At 42.8% G+C, this 21,310-nt stretch overlaps 1 protein-coding gene across 1 annotated transcript in view; it reads left to right on the forward strand.

Annotated features, from left to right (window-relative positions):
- ZNF106 (zinc finger protein 106) overlaps window positions 1-17,714 on the forward strand; it is a 79,334-nt gene extending 61,620 nt beyond the window's left edge. Inside the window, exons 14-23 of the mRNA XM_014591656.1 lie at window positions 1,220-1,365; window positions 2,833-2,967; window positions 5,321-5,431; window positions 6,974-7,165; window positions 8,155-8,217; window positions 8,918-9,037; window positions 9,816-9,887; window positions 10,929-11,000; window positions 14,832-14,978; window positions 15,393-17,714. Coding sequence (XP_014447142.1) covers window positions 1,220-1,365; window positions 2,833-2,967; window positions 5,321-5,431; window positions 6,974-7,165; window positions 8,155-8,217; window positions 8,918-9,037; window positions 9,816-9,887; window positions 10,929-11,000; window positions 14,832-14,978; window positions 15,393-15,449 — 1,115 coding nt within the window. The 3' untranslated portion in view covers window positions 15,450-17,714. The remainder of the gene's footprint in view (window positions 1-1,219; window positions 1,366-2,832; window positions 2,968-5,320; window positions 5,432-6,973; window positions 7,166-8,154; window positions 8,218-8,917; window positions 9,038-9,815; window positions 9,888-10,928; window positions 11,001-14,831; window positions 14,979-15,392) is intronic.
- The last annotated feature ends 3,596 nt before the right edge of the window (window positions 17,715-21,310 follow it).

Raw genomic sequence — 21,310 nt, forward strand, 5'->3', positions numbered from 1 at the left:
GAAATCACCCCCCAGGGGGGATGGTCACGCCACAATCCCTTCTCCTCCATTTTCCTCTCAGGATCTTGGGCACGCACGCACACGCGCCCAGCGTGAGTTTTAAGCCACCGGGTCCGGGATGCAAACCGCGGCCGACTGCATGGGAGTCCAGTGACATAGCCATTATGCTAACTGCAGGTTCCCATAAGTATCTGTCTTTTTAAGGGAGGGAAAGGTCTTCCCAGCCTTCTCTCTCTCTCTTTTTTTTGAGGGGGAAAGGTTTTTGCTATATGGCATGTGTGCTCGCCAGAAAGACGGAGAGAGATAGAAAGTGAGAAATCACCCCTCAGGGGGGATGGCCATGCCGCAATCCCTTCTTCTCCATTCTCGTCTTGGGATCTTGGGCATGCATGCACACGAACCTGGCGTGAGTTTAAGCCACCGGGTCTGGGACGCAAACCACAGTAGACGACATGGGAGTCCAGTGATACAGCCATTATGCCAACTGCTGATCCACCAGGCTTCTCTGGAATCATCATAGAGAAAATCTTTAATGAAAATGATAGTATTGTGCCAGGGGAACTAGGCTTTAAGGAGGTCTTTTGGGTTAATGCAGACCACTATTTTATATAATGGTTTTAATTTTTTTTTTTTTTAGCGTATTTATCTCTTCCATGAGTAAGAGAGAGAGAGAAACAGCACCCTCAATGGGGTCCTGACACTGCATTCCACCCCAGCCTCAGCGAGCCCCACATCATGAGCATGCATGTGTCTGGCCTTCCCAGGGAGGTCTCTGGATGCAAACCTAGAACCTTCTCATGGGGTCAGCCTTGCAGAGTGTCATGTTCTACTGCTGTGCGACTGTTCAACCCCCTTTTTTATTTTTTAAAATCTATTTCCTTTTTTAAAAAAGAATTATTTATTTATTTATATTTATTATTATTATTATTATTATTATATTTTAATTTGACCAGAGAGAGACAGAAGGAAAGTGAGAAAACAAGACGCCAGGTCCAGAAATCTAAACACATCAGTCATTTGGGAGTTCAGCACCTTAACTACTATACCACCTGCTGGCTCTTTCTTTCTTTTCTTTTTCTTTTTTTGTTTTTGTTTGTTTGTTTGTTTGTTTGTTTTTCGAGAGAGGAAGAGGGCCAGGCACCAACAACAGAATCTTCACAGTTTTAAGTATCTTTTTAGACTCTAGCAGATGTCTCTGAAACCTATTCTTGTTTCCTAGAAATATCTTCAGAGCCAGGAGAGGATGATGATCCTACAGAAGGAAGCTTTGAGGGACACCAAGCTGCCGTGAATGCAATTCAGATATTTGGGAATTTACTGTATACCTGCTCAGCAGATAAAACTGTCCGCGTTTATAATCTGGTGGTAAGTCAGTGTAACATCTTGTGTTTTTTTTGATTACAGGTTTTAGAAAATCATACCCATGCTCTCTTATGCAATTAGGGGAATTTGTTTTCTATTAGAGGAAGTGGTAGGCTTAGACTGCTTTAAAGGTACTTGATCCAGCAGGGTCACTGGGGACCCAATTTCTTTCTGTCTTGACTCTGCCTGGCATAACTTTCTCTTAAAACCTAGTTCTCTTCCTGCTTATAAGATAGATAGTATAGGAGCCACTGGGATTTCTTTTCCCTCCCTTCACCAGAAAAGGGTCCTGTGCTTTATTCCCTGAACAGTGACCTGTGGCAAAGAATGGCATTGCAGCCAATAGACTTGGGCCAGTCAGGTCCCACCCCTGGGGGTCGATGATGGTGTTGGTGACATAAAGGATGTTTATCTCTTTCATGAGTAAGAGAGAGAGAAACAGCACCCTCAATGGGTTCCTGACACTGTGTTCCACCCCAGCCTCAGCGAGTTCAGTAAAGGATGGATGGAATAAGTGTTACAGAAGTATTAGAGAAGGCATTTTTCTCTGATAAATAATTACAGAATCCACGTGATTAAGGAGAGCAACATTTTTCTAGTCTCTCACACTTTAGTGTAATCTAACGCTCATCACCTTCAAAAGAATTTTTTGTTTTGAATTTGACACATCAAATTAATTATTTTTACCAATGTTGGTAGCCAAGAAACCTTAGAAACACCGTGTCCTCTGAACAGGCATCACACTTAGCATTGCCAGGGTGGTTGAAAGTTAAAGTTAGGTGATGGAGCAGGAGAATGTGTTTGCTCTAGGCAACAGGTATGTTCCTGTAGCCTGGTGATAAGAGGAGTCGTAGGGATGACTGAAGGAAGAAAACAATGGTACCAGGAAGTGTAAGCGTAAGAGCTAGGGGCTTCGCGTCTAACTCTGAATTCCAATATATATTTGCATATGTATATGTGTACATTCTAAATAGATCTCAGTATTTGCATAGGGATAACATTTGGGATATCTTCTTATAAAACCACGTCTGGACCTCTAGGATCTATGATAGCACCTGACACATTTCTGAATGATGTGGAGCATTCTCACAAGCCACTGACTGATTGCACAACATTTCTGGATAATTAGCTAGCCACAGTTTGGATTTACTAGGTCCTCGGTCTGCATGTTGTGTGTTGGAATGTCTTGCCCTAAGCATTAATTAAAAATTCTGGTTTATCTTAGAGGATTTGCCCTAAGTACTTTTTTGTATGGTAAAGCTAATAAAGTTGCAGGTACCTTACTACCTTGCTAGGCATTCAGTGAACAAATACGTGTGAAACACCTCTTGCATACCAGGCACTATTCTAGGCACTAATGATAATAGCAGTGAACTGAACTGAATGGTTTAGCATCTTCTTGTTGAGGAAATGCATGATTAAATCCTTCTGTAGCCTGTAAGTACTAATCTGATCTGTACTTGACTTTAGAGTCGGAAGTGTATTGGTGTCTTTGAGGGCCATACATCCAAAGTGAACTGCCTCCTGGTTACTCAGAACTCCAGGAAGAATGCTGACCTTTACACTGGTTCCAGTGATCACACCATCCGCTGCTATAATGTTAAGGTAAGTGAGTCCAGAGACATTCAGAGTAATAATGTGGAGCAGTCTTTGACTGTTTTTACGGTGTAGAATGGAGATTACAGTAGATACTTCAATCTACCCACTTGACTTTCTCCCTTTTTTGCTTTTGAAATACAAAACAAGGTAGAAGAAGGAATAGAGCAATAAAATTGAAATAAATAGAATAAAAAAACTCAAAGACCTAAGTCTAACTATATTTAATAGTTATTGGGAACAGCAGATGGCTTAATGGTTACGTTGGACTCCCATGCAGTCGACTGCGGTTCAAGTCCTGAACCTGGTAACTTAAAACTCATGTCAGGAACAAGTGCATGCATGCCCAAAAATCCCAAGAGGAGAATGGTGGAGAAGTGATTGTGACGTGGCCATACCCCCTGTGGGGGTAGTTTCTTGTTTTCTGTCTTTGTCTCTCTGGCAAGCACATGTGCCCTATAGCAAAAATCTCTCTTAAAAAAAAAGAGAGAATATTAAATATGAATGAACTAACACTAAAATCAAAAGGCAGGGATTGTTTGGATAAAGAAGTAACATGTAGGGACCAGCAGTTAGCGTAATGGCTGTGTCGCTGAACTCCCATGTAGCCAACCGCAATTTGAGTCCCGGATCCGACGGCTTAAACTCACGCCAGGCATGTGTGCATGTATGCCCAAGATCCTGAGAGAAGGGATTGCGGTGTGGCCATCCCCCCTGGAGGGTGATTTCTCGCTTTCTGTCTCTCTGTCTCTCTCTGTCTGTCTTTCTGGTGAGCGTACACGCCCTATAGCACAAACCTCTCCAAAAAAAAAAAAGAAGTAACATGTACATCTACACTCTTAAGGTTTGTTTAACCAGAATCTCCCATCCTTGATGTGTCCTCTTGGTAATTTCCCACCCACTGGTGCTATTTCAGGACCCTGCCTCTGTTCCTCGGCTGTAAATCCTCATTTGTCCATGCTTTATTTGGAGTGGAGCCCAGTTCTATACTGAGATCTCTTTCCATGTTGTTCTTTTTTTTGGGAGAGGATTTTGTTACAGGGCGCGTGTGCTCTCTAGAGAGACAGAAAGCAAGAAATCTTCCCCGAGGGGGGATGGCCATGCCGCAATCCTCTCGGGATCTTGGGCATGCACGCACATGCACCTGGCATGAGTTTAAGCCACTGGGTCCGAGACTTGAACTGTGGTCGACTACATGGGAGTTCAGTGACATAGCCATTATACTAACTGCTGGTCCCCATGTCATTGTTGAATAGAACCTCTTTTTACTATTTAAAAAGAAATCTGTGCCTTCTACAAGAGAGACTTTGAATTCAAAGACACAGTTAGTTGAAAGGAGAAGAATGAAGAAAATACCATGCTAATAGTAACAAAGAGCTGGAGTGATTATGTTAGTGTCTGGCAAATAGACTTCTAGTCGGAGAATGTAGTCAGCTCTTTGAATCTCCAGGGCATGTATCCACAGATCAAATGTCCTCCATATCCACTGAGGTCGAACCCACATATATAGAGGGCTGACTGTAAAGAACTTGAGCAACCATGGATACCAAGGGAAGACTGTGTTTTTAAAAGCTTCCTGTATATTTTTAAAAATAATTAATTAATTATATTTACATTCGATCCCTGTACATCCTTACAGCATACAGAATTTTTCCCAGCGTGAATATAGTTCAGTCCAAGACATTACTGTACACATTAACACTAGCAGATACCTTTTTGTTTTTATGTCTATAAAATGTTCTTTCTCCCCCTGAAGTCCCCCTCTCCTGCTCTCCACTTACCGTTCCCTCCTATATTGTTTCTAGTATCTACAGTTGCCACTTCTGCTTTTGTACCCTCCAGTCTTTGAGTTTTTGCCATAGAGTGCAGACGTTCAGTATATATTAGGTGGGTACATAGCTTCCTGGGTATTTATGGCCCAGTTAACCTGGTACCAGTTTGAAGGAGTCATTTGGGAGCTATTGAAATAGACATAAGTCCAGGAAGATCTATACTTGATTAATGTGTTTATCAAATATACAACTATAATCCGCATTTTCCTTTTTAGATTTCATATATCTTTTATCTTTGGCCTTAACTTTTATCTTTGGCCACTTAAGAGGCTAAGACCAGCTCACCCCTTTGAAGAATTTCTATATTCGAAATTAGAAACACGGGTAACATTTTTAGGATTCATATTTGTTTTTAGTATTACTTTCAGCTCAGGGGTCTTTGGCCTCATATTTCAAAGGGGAAAAAGACTTAAGATAGTCCTCTCTAAAGTAGAGAACCCCATATTTTAAACTCTGCTTCCAGGAGGAAATGTTTTTGCATCTCATTTGACTCTCCCCTCTGCTGATTAGATATTGTGTACTTTTATCAGACCCGAGAGTGTGTGGAGGAGTTGCAACTGGAAGATCGAGTTCTCTGCCTCCATAATAGATGGCGAATTCTCTATGCAGGACTGGCTAATGGCACTGTGGTCACCTTTAAGGTTAGTGGTTGGATGAAGGCAGAATTCCCATGCCTCTTGAAAAAGAGAGTGTGTGTGTGTGTGTGTGTGTGTGTGTGTGTGTGTGAGAGAGAGAGAGAGAGAAAGAGAGAGAGAAGGGAAGAAGTAGCAAGCAGGCATTCTTCTGATTTCTTATGTGAAGCCTCAACAGAATTAGCTGCTGCTCAATAGCTGTTATCTTCTGTAAGTGAAACAAGATCCTCCATTCTGTCTTGCTTACATTCAGACATGCCAGGACCAAAATGTAACTCTGCTAAATTAAACCATGCCTGAAGATTTGGGGCCAAATGATGAGTCACAGGTTAAACCAGTTTATCTCATTATAAGAATGACACCATGAAAAATGAACGTAATCTCCTTTGAGTGTGACATTGGTGTGGTTGGAGCTGATTTAGTGTTTCATGAGGGCGGCCCATTCTCCAAGGTGAACTAAGAGGTTTGCCTTAACACCACATGGCCTCATTCTTCCCTAACAGAAAGATAAATTAATTTTCTGAGCAAACCTTTATTGAATATCTGTTATTTGCTAGCCCCCTGGATAAGGTTAGGAAGTTCTTAATGGCATATGTTTTTTGTTAAGATAGTTGGGCTTCATCTTACATGCTTTAGAGTGTAACGGACATGATCCAATTTGTATTTTAGGGGGGAAAAGAGTCACTGTGAAACAGAAGAGATTAGGAAAGATTGCTGTTAGTAGTGGCAGGACGACCATTTAGGAGGCTTTGTGATGGAAGATGACCTGAAACTTTAGAATAAGGATGAAGAGAAGGGAGTGGGTGAAAGAGGTTATCTCAGGCCAGCCAGCTAGCTCAGTGGTTAAGGCGGATGGCTCACTCTAGGTGCCTATGCATGCATGCCTGTCTTAAATTTCAACTGGGTGGAGAAATGGAGGATAAGAGATTGCAATGTAATCTCACCCCATGGGAGTCGAGGGTATTTTCTCTTTCTCTCTGTCTAGTGAGCGAGCACACCCTCTGGAAATTTTTTTTTTAATTGAAAAGAATTGTTTGGAATTCAGGGTATGACCTATGAGCTTCTGTAGTCCACTAGATGTCATGAGAGATGACATAGAATCCAGTAGTCAGAAAAACATCAGCATAATACAGAGAGGCAAAGAGAATGTGAGACTAATTGAAATTGTCTAGGAAGACAGTTCCTATTAGAGGCTTTTAGAAATAGCAGGAGAAATAGCTTGCATAAATTTTGGATGAGCAAAACAGTAGAAGAGTTCCTGGTCTATGGCATATAAATTGTATGAGAGTATAAATTCGTTTGTAACATAAGAATTGGCCCTCACTTTCCCAGGTCAGGAGACAGGGAGGCTGTGAACACGGCAAAGAAGGGTAGAATGGGAATGGCAAAGGACGGATGTGGGTGAAGTGAAGGATGTGGGTGGGCGTGAGAATTTGAGTGCAGGTCATGGAATTGAGAGTTGGTACCAAGGTGGAGATTTCAGTTAGTTGATTGTGGGGTCTTCCATATCTAAATTGCTTTTATTTCAGATGAAAGTGTCTTATTTTTCAGAACAACAAACGACTTGAAATCTTCGAATGCCACGGCCCTCGGGCAGTCAGCTGTCTTGCAACAGCTCAGGAAGGTGCCAGAAGGCTGCTGGTTGTGGGATCTTATGACTGTACCATTAGTGTGCGTGATGCGAGGAATGGACTGCTTCTCCGGACTCTGGAGGGCCACAGCAAGACCATTCTTTGCATGAAGGCGAGTACAGTCAGTGTAGGTCAGGAGTTGTCTGGCACTGAAAGCAGAATTTCCCCCATTGACTCTTGCCTTATTTAGAACACAGACATCTTGGAAAGAACAAGAAGATTATAATCCTTTTCTTTGTGCCTGAGCTACCAAGTAATGTCCTTTTTTCAGAATGTATTAACCTAAGAAACAGTAAAAAATGTATTTTAGAATATGGGTAGAGTCTGGGACCAGCAGTTAGCGTAATGGCTATGTTGCTGGACTCCCATGTAGGCGACCATGGTTTGCGTCCCGGACCCGGTGGCTTAAAACTCACGTCGGGCGCGTGTGCGTGCGTGCCCAAGATCCCAAGAGGAGAATGGAGGAGAAGGGATTGCGGTGTGGCCATTCCCCCGGGGGGTGATTTCTCGCTTTCTGTCCCTCTGTCTCTCTCTGTCTGGCTGGCGAGCACACGCGCCCTATAGCAAAAACGTCTCAAAAAAAACCAGAATATGGGTAGAGTCTAATGCCCCTCTGGGCTACTTCCTAATTATTCTCCAGCTAATATGTTGGGACCAGCAGTTGGCGTAATGGCTATGTCGCTGGACTCCCATGTAGTCGACTGTGGTTTGAGTCCCGGACCCAGTGGCTTAAACTCACGCCTGTGCATGCATGTGCAAGTTCCCAAGAGGAGAATGGACGAGAAGGGACTGTGGTATGGCCATCCCCTAGGGGGATGGTTTCTTGCTTTCTGTCTCTGTCTGTCTCCATCTTTCTGGCGAGTGCACATGCCCTATAGCAAAAAAAAAAAAAAAAAAAAGTCTTGAAGAAAGCTAATATGTTGTCAACTCATCAGAGTGACAGGGTATAAGTTTCAGTTGAGAAAAATCTGTTTGAGAGGCTCATTATTTCATACCTAGTTCATGTTTATTTCAACAAAGGATGAAAATTAGAATGCTAGTGTGTGTTACAAGTGTGAGAACCTTATACACACTCTAAATCATTGCATTTTCTTCTTTAAGGTGGTGAATGACCTCGTGTTCAGTGGCTCCAGTGATCAGTCAGTCCATGCCCACAACATTCATGTAAGCCATGCTGGTGTCATACAGAGTAATCTTTAAGAAAATGAGAGTTAAAGTTTGAAGGTTTCCTCAAACTTCTTGCAATTTAAATAAGTCCTTTTCCCAGAAAGATTAATAATAATCCTTATGCTTAAGCTCTTGGATGTTATTACTCAACCCTCAAAATCATGACATCAAAGTTTTTAATGGGGCACAGCGTCAGGGTTTATGTAAGATTTGGTTTGAATCCCTCATTTAAAGTCAAGATAAATTGGGCAGCTGAGGCTCTCAGAAAGTGGATATGATATATAGTTTAAAATAGAACAAATGGAAACAGCTGAGAGAGACTATGTTCAGGTCAGTCAGGCAGCTCTTTGAAGCTCAGTTCCTAATCTGTAAACCTGGGTGTAATCCCACCTGAAGGACTTGTCCAGATCCAATGACATGAGAAAAGTGAAAGTGCTTTGAGAGCTGTAAATGAGGTACGTGGAATTGCGGTCCTTCTGTTTCTGTGACGTCAGATTCTCTTCATCAGGACCACTGCACGTGTTTTGTACCGGTAACAAATGCCTGAGGGGATGCTTCAAGCCGTTAAAATGGGTACAGTTACATGTGTGTACAGGTCACCTCAGAATTATACCTCTTAGAATTATAAAATTGTGAATCTGGAAAGTAGAAGGAATCTTGAAAGTTTAGTGACTCTTAACCTCTTCTTCCGATGTAGACTGGTGAACTCGTGCGGATCTACAAAGGTCACAACCATGCAGTGACTGTGGTGAATATCCTAGGAAAAGTGATGGTGACCGCTTGCCTGGATAAATTTGTTCGTGTCTATGAATTACAGGTAGAAGTTAGAGCCAGTATTTTGATTGGATGCTTTTGGGGAGGTTGTCCATTGGGATGGATGTTAACTACTGATACAGTAGGGCTGGGACGGAAACTAGCAATCTGCATTTTCACAAGCACTCAGGGTAATTAGGAACAGCTGGGCTGTGGGCTCCTCCTTCAGACACTGCTCTGAGATGTTTGGTCAGGCTCCCGAGTGTCAAAACTTCAGTGGTCTTGGAGAGCTATTCCATTCTCTTGAAACTTACGATTTTAAGTGTGTAGCTTTGATACTAAAGAAGTCGGGGGAACCAGCAGTTAGCATAATGGCTATGTCGCTGGACTCCCATGTAGTCGACCGCGGTTCGCGTCCTGGACCCGGTGGCTTAAAACTCAAGCCGGGCACATGTGCGTGCGTGCCCAAGATCCCGAGAGGAGAATGGAGGAGAAGGGATTGCGGCGTGATCATCCCCCCGGGGGGTGATTTCTCGCTTTCTGTCTCTCTGTCTCTGTCTGTCTGGCGAGCGCACGTGCCCTATAGTGGGGGAAAAAAAAAAAAAAAAACTCTCAAAAGAAGTCGGTTATATTATTTCTAATTACCAGCGCCCTCCTTGATGAATGGAACTTACTAGAAAAACTTCCATCTGATTATATTCTTGTTAGAATGCTGCTGGTGCTTCAACCTAGTGCCTCAGATTAGAGTTTTAAACCTGCCAAAAGCCCTCATAGACTATGCTTATTAAGCACAAGTTATAAATAACCTTAATTCTCTTTCTTTTCTTTCTTTTTTGCTTAAGTCCCATGATCGATTGCAAGTTTATGGAGGACACAAAGACATGATTATGTGTATGACCATCCATAAAAGTATGGTGGGTATTATTTACCACGTAGGACATTTGCCTTTGAATGTGTGTAGGAAAAAAATCTACATACCAGTAATTACACTCGTCACTTCCAAAAGTGGCGTCCGTTTCTTACGTGCCTCATTATTGAATGCCTTTCTGTCACTTGGCATGATGATGATAAGTAACCCAGTGATGTTGAATATTCTATTTTTTATTAATAGCTAAAAGAACTGCAGTTAAAATCTTACACTACCACTAAATAGAAGGTAAATTTAAGATGCTTCAGAAAATTAAGTGGATAGGCTAGCCCTGTCACATAGTCATTCAAGCACTCTGCATAGGGTGCTGGATCCCACATGGCCAACCAGGTAACCCTGGCCTGGTACTTGAAAAACACACTGGGTACATGTGCGTGCATGCTGAAAGTCCTGACGGAAAAAGAATTTAGGCGTGATCACACCCCACTGAGAATGCTCTCTCTCTCACTTTTCTCTCTGGCGAGTACACGTGCCCTCTGGCAGTTAAAACAATTGAGTGGTGCTTTTTCCAGAGACATTATGATGTGAACAGAATACAAGAATGAAGAAAGGAGATTTGACTAGTGTGGTACAATTATAGCAGTCCTAAAAGTAGAAGCTAACTCACTTAACCTTGCTAAGCCTTGGTTTATTTTATTTTTAAGTTATGAGGTTGAACCAGAATGGATGGTTTTCAGACTCTGAAGTAGAAAAGCCCTTACTTTCGATGAAATTTGAATGCCTAATAATGATGCCCAGTAGAAGCCATGGCTACCCAAGTTTGAGTATAGATAGATGTCTTTGGGCCATGCCACTCCTGCTCTTAGTCATGGTCCCAAGAGTGGCTCCATACGGAGACAGCGTCAGAGTACCTAGACTGGATGATCTAGAAAATACTTTCCCATTCTAGTACTCTAAACAGGTTTTGGTTGTTTGTTTTCTTAAAGCTGCTACCAGCATTAATAACTTTTAACTTTTATTTTGGAGGCATTTTTACTTTTTTTTTATATATATATTTTGGTCTAATATCTTAAATCTCTTTCTCCAGATTTATACCGGCTGTTATGATGGCAGTATTCAGGCTGTGAGGCTAAATCTGATGCAGAATTACCGCTGTTGGGTAAGGAGAGAAACTTTTTGTCATCAGGCTTGGGTTGCCTAATTCTAGACCATTCTGTACATCTTCATTTTTTTGTTTGTTTAAAAACAAATGTATTTAATTCCATTTGTTATTTATTTATTTATTTTTGGAGAGGTTTTTGCTATAGGGCGCGTGAGCTCGCCAAACAGAGACAGAGCCAGAGAGACAGAAAACAAGAAATCACCCCACAGGGGGGATGGCCACGCCGCAGTCCCTTCTCCATTCCCCTCTTGGGATCTTGGGCACGCATGCACATGCTCCCGGCGTGAGTTGTTTGTTTCTTTTTTTTTTTCTTTTTTCGGAGAGTTTTTTTGCTATAGGGTGGGTGTGCTCGCCGGACAGACAGAGAGATAGAAAGCGGGAAATCACCCCCCAGGGGCGATGGCCATGCCGCAATCCCTTCTCCTCCATTCTCCTCTCGGGATCTTGGGCACGCACACACGCACACGTGCCTGGCGTGAGTTTTAAGCCACCGGGTCCGGGACTCTAACCTCAGTCGACTATGTTGGAGTCCAGCGACATAGCCATTATGCTAACTGCTGGTCCCTCCATTTGTTATTATAATTTTTAAAATTCGACCACAGAAAGGGACAGCGAGAAAGCAAGCCACCAGGTCTGGGATTTGAACCGTGGTCGGCCATGTGGGAATCCAGTCTTTAATGACCATGTTACTTGCCAGCCCCCAGTCTAACATATGTGAGCATCTATTTTATGCCTTCCAGTGTAGGACAAGAAAGCTTATTTTTTAAATGACACATAAAATGTCTTTATATTTTAATGGGTAGTATTTTTTTAAAGAATTTAATTTTATTTATCATTATCATTATTATTATTACTACTATTTTTAATTCATCAGAGAGAGCGAGAGAGGGAAAGTGAGAAAGCAAGTCACCAGATCTGGGATTTGAACCGTAGCCATCCATGTGGGAGTCCTGTGCCTTGACCATCACACCTTCTGCCAGCCCCATGAATAGTCTGTTTTAAGATTAGATATGAGGTGGGACTAGCAAATGGCTTAGTGATTATGTTGCTGGGCTCCCACGTAGTTGACTGTGGTTCGAGTCCTGGACCTGGATCCAGTAGTTTAAAACTCACACCAGGTACATGTGAGTAGTGCCCAAAATCCTGAGAAGAAAATGGAGGAGAGGAGATTGTGGGATGGCCATTCCCCCAGGGGGTGATTTCTTGCTTTCTGTCTTTCTGGTGAGCACACATGCCCTATAGCAAAAATCTCTAAAAAAAAGATTAGATACGAGATATATTTAAATATCATCTGTTCAGAGATTATCTTCTAGGTGGTTTTTGTTTTATTGTAAAATCCATGCATGCTTACAAAAATAGCAACAAACAGGAAAAAGAAGAAGTGTTTATTTTTGTGACCTGACCTCCCTCTTCAGGGATTATGAGAATAATGGTTTGCTTTATGTCCTCATTGGTTTTTGAGGCATAGAAAATTACAAATTTGGTAGTCTTGAAATTCTAACCCTCAGCTCTCTGTGCATTACCACTAATTATGTGGTTTTTATTTGGGGATGGGAGCTGATAATTATCTCTTAAAACTTTAAGAATATACTATATAGACTTTAAAATTCTTGTCAGTTGTAATATTGATGGTTATCAAAGAAACGTTTATGGCACTGTACTTCATTTCACCAAAACGCTAACCTCATTTTCAGCGTTGATGGAATAAACTTGGCATTCAATTTTTAAATTTGATTTTAAGTTTGTCTATAGCCTGCTTATCTTCGAGGTTTTTATATTAGGTCATTGGAAAGTCCTGACACAATTGTGCGTAGAAAAACAGGAAAATATGTCAGGACATTTCCAACGACCCAATTTATTACTGTCTTTGCTTTTTAGTCGTCTCAGTGAAGGCAAGCAAAATCTAGTATAATAGGGTCCAGAACACACAAATAGAGTTAATCGATCTTGAGAAAGCGGAAAACACCTTCTGGTTTTACAGGTAGAGGGATGGGCTAGTGCTGACAGAAGACAAACTCAAATTTACATTGCTTGGGACAAGCAGTTGGCATAATGGCTATGTCGCTGGACTCCCATGTCGTCGACCGCAGTTCGAGTCCCGGATCCGGTGGCTTAAACTCACACCAGGCGCATGTGTGTGCATGCCCAAGATCCTGAGAGGAGAATGGAGGAGAAGGGATTGCAGCGTGGCCATCCCCTCCCAGGGGATGATTTCTTGCTTTCTGTCTCTTTCTGGCTAGCACATGCACCCTATCGCAAAAACCTCTTAAAAAAAAAAAGCATTGCTTTTTAGTTAAAAGCATGTTAGAATCTCAACATTTATGACATACAAGCCTGTGGGGAAATTGCCAGGAGAAGGAGTCTGTAAACTTTCTAATACATGAAATTGAGTGACATGTGTAAGTAAAATTAATAGTTTAGGGGGAAAAAAAGGTAGGTGATCACAAAATAATGATTTAAGTGATAAAAGTTATGAGTGAAGTCAGGCTTCTGTGGCCAACACAGTTTTCTTTTTTAAAAAATTTTTTTTTAATTCCATTTGTTGTTATTTTTAATTTGATCAGAGAGAGAGAGAAAAGGAAAGCAAGAAAGCAAGCCACCAGGTCCAGAACTCAAACCATGGTCAGCCATGTGGGAATCCAGCACCTCTAACTACCACATCACCTGCCGGCCCCAGCCAACACAATTTTCTACAAAAATATTTCCACAATGTAGTTTTCTCTCTAAAATTATTTTTATTTTCAAGTTTACAAGTCAACAGTTCTTAAATTTTTAAAAATAACTTTCTGGGAACCAGCAGTTAGTGTAATGGCTATGTCGCTGGACTCCCACGTAGTTAACCACGGTTCGCGTCCCAGACCCAGTGGCTTAAAACTCACGCCGGGCGTGTGTGCATGTGTGCCCAAGATCCCAAGAGGAGAATGGAGGAGAAGGGATTGTGGTGTGACCATCCCCCCTGGGGGGTGATTTCTCGCTTTCTGTCTCTATGTCTCTCTCTGTCTGTCTGGCGAGCGCACACGCCCTATAGCGAAAACCTCTCCAAAAAATAAAAAAATAACTTTCTGTACTAGATGAAAGCCTCTTGTAATAAATGGGCTAAGATAGAAACTCGATTTTTCTTTTAAGAATTATTTTATTTTGGGCCAGCAGGTGGCATGGTGGTTAAAGTGCTGGAATTCCCACATGGCTGACCAGGGTTTGAGTCCTGGACCTGGCAGCTTGCTTTCTCACTCTCTGTCTTTCTCTGGCAAAACTCATGTGAAAAATAATAATAATAATAAATAAATAATTCTTTAAAAAAAAGAATTATTTTATTTTATTTTAGATATTGTCATTATTTTATTTTATTTTTTGAAGTTGACCAGAGAGAGACAGAGAGAAGGAAAGCGAGAAAGCAAGCTGCCTGGTCTGGATGTCAAACCACAGCAGCCAGGAGGGAGTCTAGCGCCCTTAACCACCGTGCCAGCTGCCAGCCCCAAGAATCTCGATTTTATGATGTAGAGTTTAAGCTGAATTTTATGGAAAGTTATCTGCAAGTAATTGCTAATCTGTACCTTATCTAACAGGATATAAAGGCTATCTTAGTGCATTGCCTTCTCAAAATACCGAAGTGTCAATAGATGTCAGTCTTTTCAAGGTTTTTTTTTATCATATTGTTAATTAATTTGGTTGTCTTTGGCTCTGTTATATTTTCTAGCCAAGGATAAATTAAAGAAGTAAGGGGCTTAACTTTTTGCCTGGACAGTACTTAGGGGTCCAAAGAGGGATGTTCTGGCCACTTGTTGACTGCGTCCTTTTTAACCTGCTCCCCTTGTTCCTTCTTCCCAGTGGCATGGTTGCTCTCTGATATTTGGCGTTGTAGATCACTTAAAACAGCACTTGCTGACGGACCACACCAATCCAAACTTTCAGACTCTGAAATGTCGCTGGAAGAACTGTGACGCTTTTTTTACTGCTAGAAAAGGATCCAAACAGGTATATCAGTGGGACTCAAGGTCAACCGGGGGTGCAGCAGGCTGCTCGGAGCAGGGGCGGACCGACCTTCTTTGCTTTATTAGTGTTGCGAAGTGCAGTACGTAGGGAGAGCCAGGGGATTTTTCTTCTAGCTTACTGAAGAATTAGATTGCTTTTGAGAAAGCACCTAAAGAGAATATTTTCAGGTATTTCAAATCTAGTAACTGAATCTAGAGGTTTATTCCAGTGTTCGCATGCTAAGACCAGAACTCATCTTTAAGGGCATAGTTTCCATGTAAATGAGCAGTAGTGCTGGCTCCTGACTGCCTTTCACATACTGATCCTGGATAGAATTTACCCATGCGACTCTACTGGGCTTTGCTTTTTAGTGTCCTACTGCCAATTTTTCTCTCATGGACCCTTCTTCATTCCTAGGATGCTGCAGGACACATTGAACGACATGCCGAAGATGACAGCAAAATTGATTCATGAAGTTTTTGCCTCCCATGTTGGGAAGTTGTTAGTTGAACTTTCTTCACTGGCCCACCCCACGGGTCTCTCACACAGGCCCCTCTTCCTTTCCCCAGTGAGGCAGGGAAGAAGAAAGTGGTTACTAACCACTAGCATAAGTCTCTGGGCAGCTCTATGGGATGATATTACACTTCTCAGTTCTCGCTGGAGGTTTTTATTAGTCAGGTTAACTGGATCTTAAGAAACCATACTCCTATGGGACAGCATGACATATATAATGATTTATGCTGAGAGCATTCTCCATATGTTTATTAACAACCTAGATCTTTATTGCTTACCTGTTTTGACTCTAATCATACGTATACTTTATTGATTTCGGTTTGTGATTTTTAGTTTATGTTCTTAGGACAGTTGAACCCTGTAGTTAGGCTTTTAAGTACAAGCTTGTTCAAATGCTAGATATTCAGGATCAGTTTAGTTTCTTCAGTTGTAGTAACTGTATCATTAAATGGGAAGCAGATAGTTTCCTTTTCACAATTATGTGCCATGTGCTTCACTATTCCCTTGCTTTGCAGATGGACAGGGCTGACTGACAAACAGCTAGAGTGGCTGCTCTGCTGACTGTGTTTTAGGAACTTGGGAAGCAAATCCCTTAATTAAAAGTCCTTATAGACAGTACGTCCTAGTGAAACGCTGTTAAGTTTTGATAGTGCTCGGCGGGAGGCAGCGCCCAGACAGAATGTCTGCCTTTCAGATTTGTTGTGAGACCTGGGCTCTCACTGCTGCTGCTATGGCCCGGCTGTTTGAACTGGGAGTGGAACATTATCTCCCTTTCCGGTTTCTGACTCTCCACGCCTGTGTGGGTTTGCTTCATTGGCAGCCTGCATCTCTGCCACTGTCTAGCTGTGCCTCGGCTGGTACAGCCATCAAGAGTTCCTCTGGACTCACAGGGTGATCTTCCCACTGATGGCACCTATGATGGGGGAGTTAGAAAAAGCATCTAACTGCAGTTCTTAGGGCCTACAAGGAGGCTTCCTGGAGGTTTGTTCCTGAAACCAGCATCTGCCTCACTTCCCTGTTAGCATGGGAAGAAGAGTGGAGTGAGTATGGTGACAGGAAAGACTCCCTGTCCATTGACAACAGCCAAATTAAGAAAACTTTGATGGGACTGCTTTGCTTTCAGATTTTCTCTGGACTCTTACCAGTAAAGTAAGAATTTTTTCTTCCCAACCTCTTGTTTCAGGATCCTCAGAACTCAAGATTTTTCAGAGAGGAGGGGGAGGAGCCCAGTGCCATAGATCATGCTTCCAGGACGTTCTCTAGGATTGCAGAGAATCCGGGCCCATCCCCACTCTTTCTAGTGCACACACATCAACTCATCTTCCCTCAAGCTCTAGAGGAGGGGGGCTTCACCAGGAGTTCATGGGTAGGCTTTAAGAGAGTCTGCAGCTCCTCTGAAACATACAGGACTAACAGTGTGTGCACTTTTTTCTAGGAAAGGGCTCAGTGGTTCTTACTGGATCCAGAAAGTACTGGGAACTAGTCTAGGAGATACTGCTATTTACTTCTGTTCCACAGCTATTTATTTCTGTCCCTGTGAGTGGGAAAACTTTTTTGTTAACACACTATTGAGAGTTGCATGACGTTTAGGAGAGAGCAGAGACTTTGTGGCATAAAGCATGTTTGCGCTATTTCTGTGTGAGGTTAAACTCTTCCCCCTTCTGACTCCCATTGTCTGTAAAGGTGACCAGAGAAGCCAAGCTGTTCTGTGGGTTTGAGCATGATGCTTTCCCAGGGAGCACATTTGGATTTATTGCCAAACGGCATTTTTCTCTGGGCTGAAGTGAAGCCATGTTTCACGTTGGCTGGGAAGCGTGCTAAGATAGCAAGCCTTGGATTCTTTGTTGCATAGGTGCCCATCTGTCCTGCCCCAGGACACGTCTGAAAGATGAGGATGCGGAGGGCCTTTGCCTAGCAGGAAAGGGGTACGTGAGGTGTCGGGCAGTCGTGGGGAACTTTGAGTATATTCAAACTGATAGGACCGGTTAGAACTACGATTTGGGTTTAACTTTGGTAGCATAGTGTATGTCTCTGCCTCTGTATGCATGTATGGAAGGCCCTTTGTGTGTGTGTGTGTATGTGTGGGCACCTAGACTTGTACTGTATTCCTCACTTCATGAAAGTTTTCTTTGAAGCATTGATAGTAATCTTTGTTTCAAGAGCACATGAAATTCTTTAACATCAGGTTAGTGTGTGATCTGCAGGGAGCCATTCTAGCTCTTTTAAGAAATAAGGGTATTCTGCACATCTTGACTCTTAGGGTTGTGTTATTTATTTTTTTTTAAAGAGATTTTTGCCTTAGGGTGCGTGCGCTCCTAGAGAGAGAAAGAGAGAGGGAAAGTGAGAAATCACCCCCCAGGGAAAATAGCCACACCGCAATCCCTTCTCCATTCTTCTCCCAGGATCTTGGACATGCACACACATGCACCTGGTATGAGTTTCTACCCACTGGATCTGGGACTCAAACCACAGTTGGCAATGTGGGAGTCTAGCAAGGTAACCACTATGCCATCTGCGGGCCCCCTGTGTTGTTACTTTTAAGTGTCTTGAAAGTCATACAGAACTTTGGCTCCCCCACCCCCAAGTCTTCCACAACATTTTGGCAGGTTAAAGCCCATATCCCTTCATAGACAAGCTATTGCTCAGAGACCTATGTCAGCTCTGATCATAGCAGGTTCACTAAGGAAAGAAACTGCTAAAGACCTGGCGAAATCCGGCTAATTTGTTGTAAGTAGCTGGAAGCCATTTTAGAATGTGTATTTTAATTGCTGTGCCTCTTGTGACAGCTCAAGGCCAAGAAAAGGATGGCAAGGATCCTTTTGTGTGTATATGCTAACACTTTAATGGCTGTTTGTTCTGATTAAATATCAGTCACCCGAAGTTATATGCAAAAATTGTTAACTAGGTTCAAAATATATTTTGGCATATTTCTTTATTCATTTGCAGAGCTATTACACAAAATCTGCCGGGGAGAATGATCCTGACCTGATGTTACTTGAGCTCAGAGAGTACTCATTTACCAGTACACTTCCACTTTTGTGGGGAAAATTTCTTCTCCCTCAGAAGGCATAGCAGTTGAGTATTTCGCTCTTAACCTACCTGTAATTTATAGGCAAAATTATTGCTGCTTAAGTAATTATTTGCCTAGCAAAAGTTGTGTTTTGTCTTTTCTTCTGGTAGATTACACAGGGGACAAGGTAGTGACTAGGCATGTGGATGATTTGGAGGGAGTAGGTTTGCACTTACTGGAACGGTATGGTATATTTCATGAAAGAGAATTCATTGGAGGGGAGACTGAAGAATACTGTGAAGTGGGATTTGAACAACATGTACTTTCTAGTTTGCTCAAGTAACTGCAGTTCGTATATGCTTGCATACAGTTTTTGTTCCACTTGCCTCAAGGAGAACTCTAGAATTATGAATGCCATGCCTGCCACATTTATAAAATCATGGTTTCACCCTGCCCCCAAATTATCAGGATCCTCGGGGTTGGAGAGAAGCGGTCGGGTGGCGAGGGACAGAAGCTATGGTGGAGGGGATTGGAGCTATACTGAGTTCCACGTGCAAGTGAGTGTGAGATCCTCGTGTCAATCAAACCTACTACTTAGCAGACAACAGCCCTCTCACCTTACCTCCAGCCCTGGCATGTGGCCCTGCTGGGTCACATGGTGTGGCTAGTTTCCTGGATGTGCTCTGCATTCAGAGAAGTAGCCCAAAGGAATTGGGAGATGAGGGGGTCAGAAGGGGAAGTGGTTGAAAATCTTTCTCCTGTTTAAAGAGAAGTAGATGCCCTAGAGCTGCTCCAGCACCCTTGGTTTCTGATTTTTTTTTTTTTTTTTATATATTGAATACAGATTAGAAGAATGAAATCAGATGTCATTTGACTGCAAAAGTGTTTATAAGTGAATAGCTTATCCTTGTTAAATTTTGGTATAAAGCTATGAACTTCACAACTTTGTAAAGCAAAAGATAAAGCAAATGCAAGAGGAAAATAAAGTACTTTTACTAATTGACTGTTTACCTGTTTTATCTCATCTACGTAATCACCCTTGTCCATGTTGGCACAGAGAGCAGGACTGAAACTGGGTAGAAAACACCAGGTGCTCATAGATGTGCTGCAGGCTAAGGTCCAGAAGGTCTGGCAAATCGCTACATCCAAGGGTTTGTCCAAGGTCATATGACAAGTCCATTAGTGAATGGAGGAGCCGGAATTAACACTGCATCTCTGAGACCGGCAGGTGGTGTGGTCGTTGAAGTGCTGGACTCCACATGGCCGACCACACTTCAAGTCCTGGACCTGGCAGCTTGCTTTCCCACTTTCCATTTCTCTCTCTCTTGGTCAAATTAAAAGAAATAGGGAACCAGCAGTTAGCGTAATGGCTATGTCGGTGGACTCCCATGTAGTCGACCACAGTTCGCGTCCCGGACCAGGTGGCTTAAAACTCACGCCGGGCGCGTGTGCGTGCATACCCAAGATCCCGAGAGGAGAACGGAGGAGAAGGGATTACGGCGTGACCATCCCCCCTGGGGTGATTTCTCGCTTTCTGTCTCTATGTCTGTCTCTGGCGAGCGCACGCGCCCTATAGCAAAAACCTCTCAAAAATAAATAAATAAATAATCATCTTTTTTTTTTTTTCCTTTTTTTGAGATGTTTTTGCTATAGGGCGTGTGTGCTTGCCAGAAAGACAGAGAGAAAATGAGAACTCACCCCCCACAGGGGAATAAATAAATCTTTAAAACAAAACGAAACTACATCTCAGGACCAGCAGATGGTGTAGCGATTACATTGCTGGACTCCCACATGATCAACCACAGTTTGAATTCCAGACCCCCATGGCTCAAAAATCATGCCAGGTGGTGTGTGTGTGTGCATGTCCAAGATCCCAGGAGGAGAAGGGATTGCGGCATGGCTATTCCACCCCCCTGGGGGGGGTGACTTCTCACTTTTTCTCTCTTTGGCAGGTGCATGTGCACGTGCCCTAGGGCAAAAACCTCTTTAAAAAAATCTCCATCCACTGTACTCAGGTACCTGGCCTCTCCAGTGATAGGTGACTCATTTAGTGTTTTTTTTTTTATTTTAATCATTCATTTATTTTAATTAGACCACACATACACACACACACACACACACACACACACACACACACACACAGAGGGAGAGAGAGGTCAAGAGAGAGCAAGCCACAAGGTCTGGGACCCAAACCGTGGTCGGCCATGTGGGAGTGTCCAGCGCCTTAACCACCATGCCACCTGCTGGTCTCTGATGTTTTCTCTGTTTATCAGGGTGCAAGCACTCACCAGAGATGGAGCGAAAAAAAGCATACACCCACCCACCCCCACCCCCCATCATGGGACACGGTTACTCCACAATCCATTCTCCATTTTCCCATCCCGTCAGGATTTGGGGCATACACGCACATGCATCCGGTGTTATTTGCAAGTCACTGGGTCCAGGATTTAAAATTCGGGGACCAGCAGTTGCCATAATGGCTACATCACTAGACTCCTACGTAGCTGACTGCAGTTTGAGTCCCAGACCCAGTGGCTTAAAACACACCAGGCATGTATGCATGCGTGCCCATGATCCCGGGAGGAGAGTGGAAGAGAAGGAATTGTGGTGTGGCCATCACTCCTGGGGGGGTGACCTCTTGCTTTCTATCTCTCTGTATCTCTCTGTCTCCCTGGTGAGCACACACGCCCTATAGCAAAAGTCTGCACTAAAAAGAAACATTCAGTCACCTATGTGGATATGACTCCCTTTACCATTAGGCTATGGAGCTGGCCCATGACCCACATATCCTCGATGTTTACTATAACCAACC

Source organism: Tupaia chinensis, unplaced genomic scaffold (genome assembly GCF_000334495.1).
Source record: "Tupaia chinensis unplaced genomic scaffold, TupChi_1.0 Scaffold000605_1, whole genome shotgun sequence".
In the NCBI taxonomy this organism is placed as follows: Eukaryota; Metazoa; Chordata; class Mammalia; order Scandentia; family Tupaiidae; genus Tupaia; species Tupaia belangeri.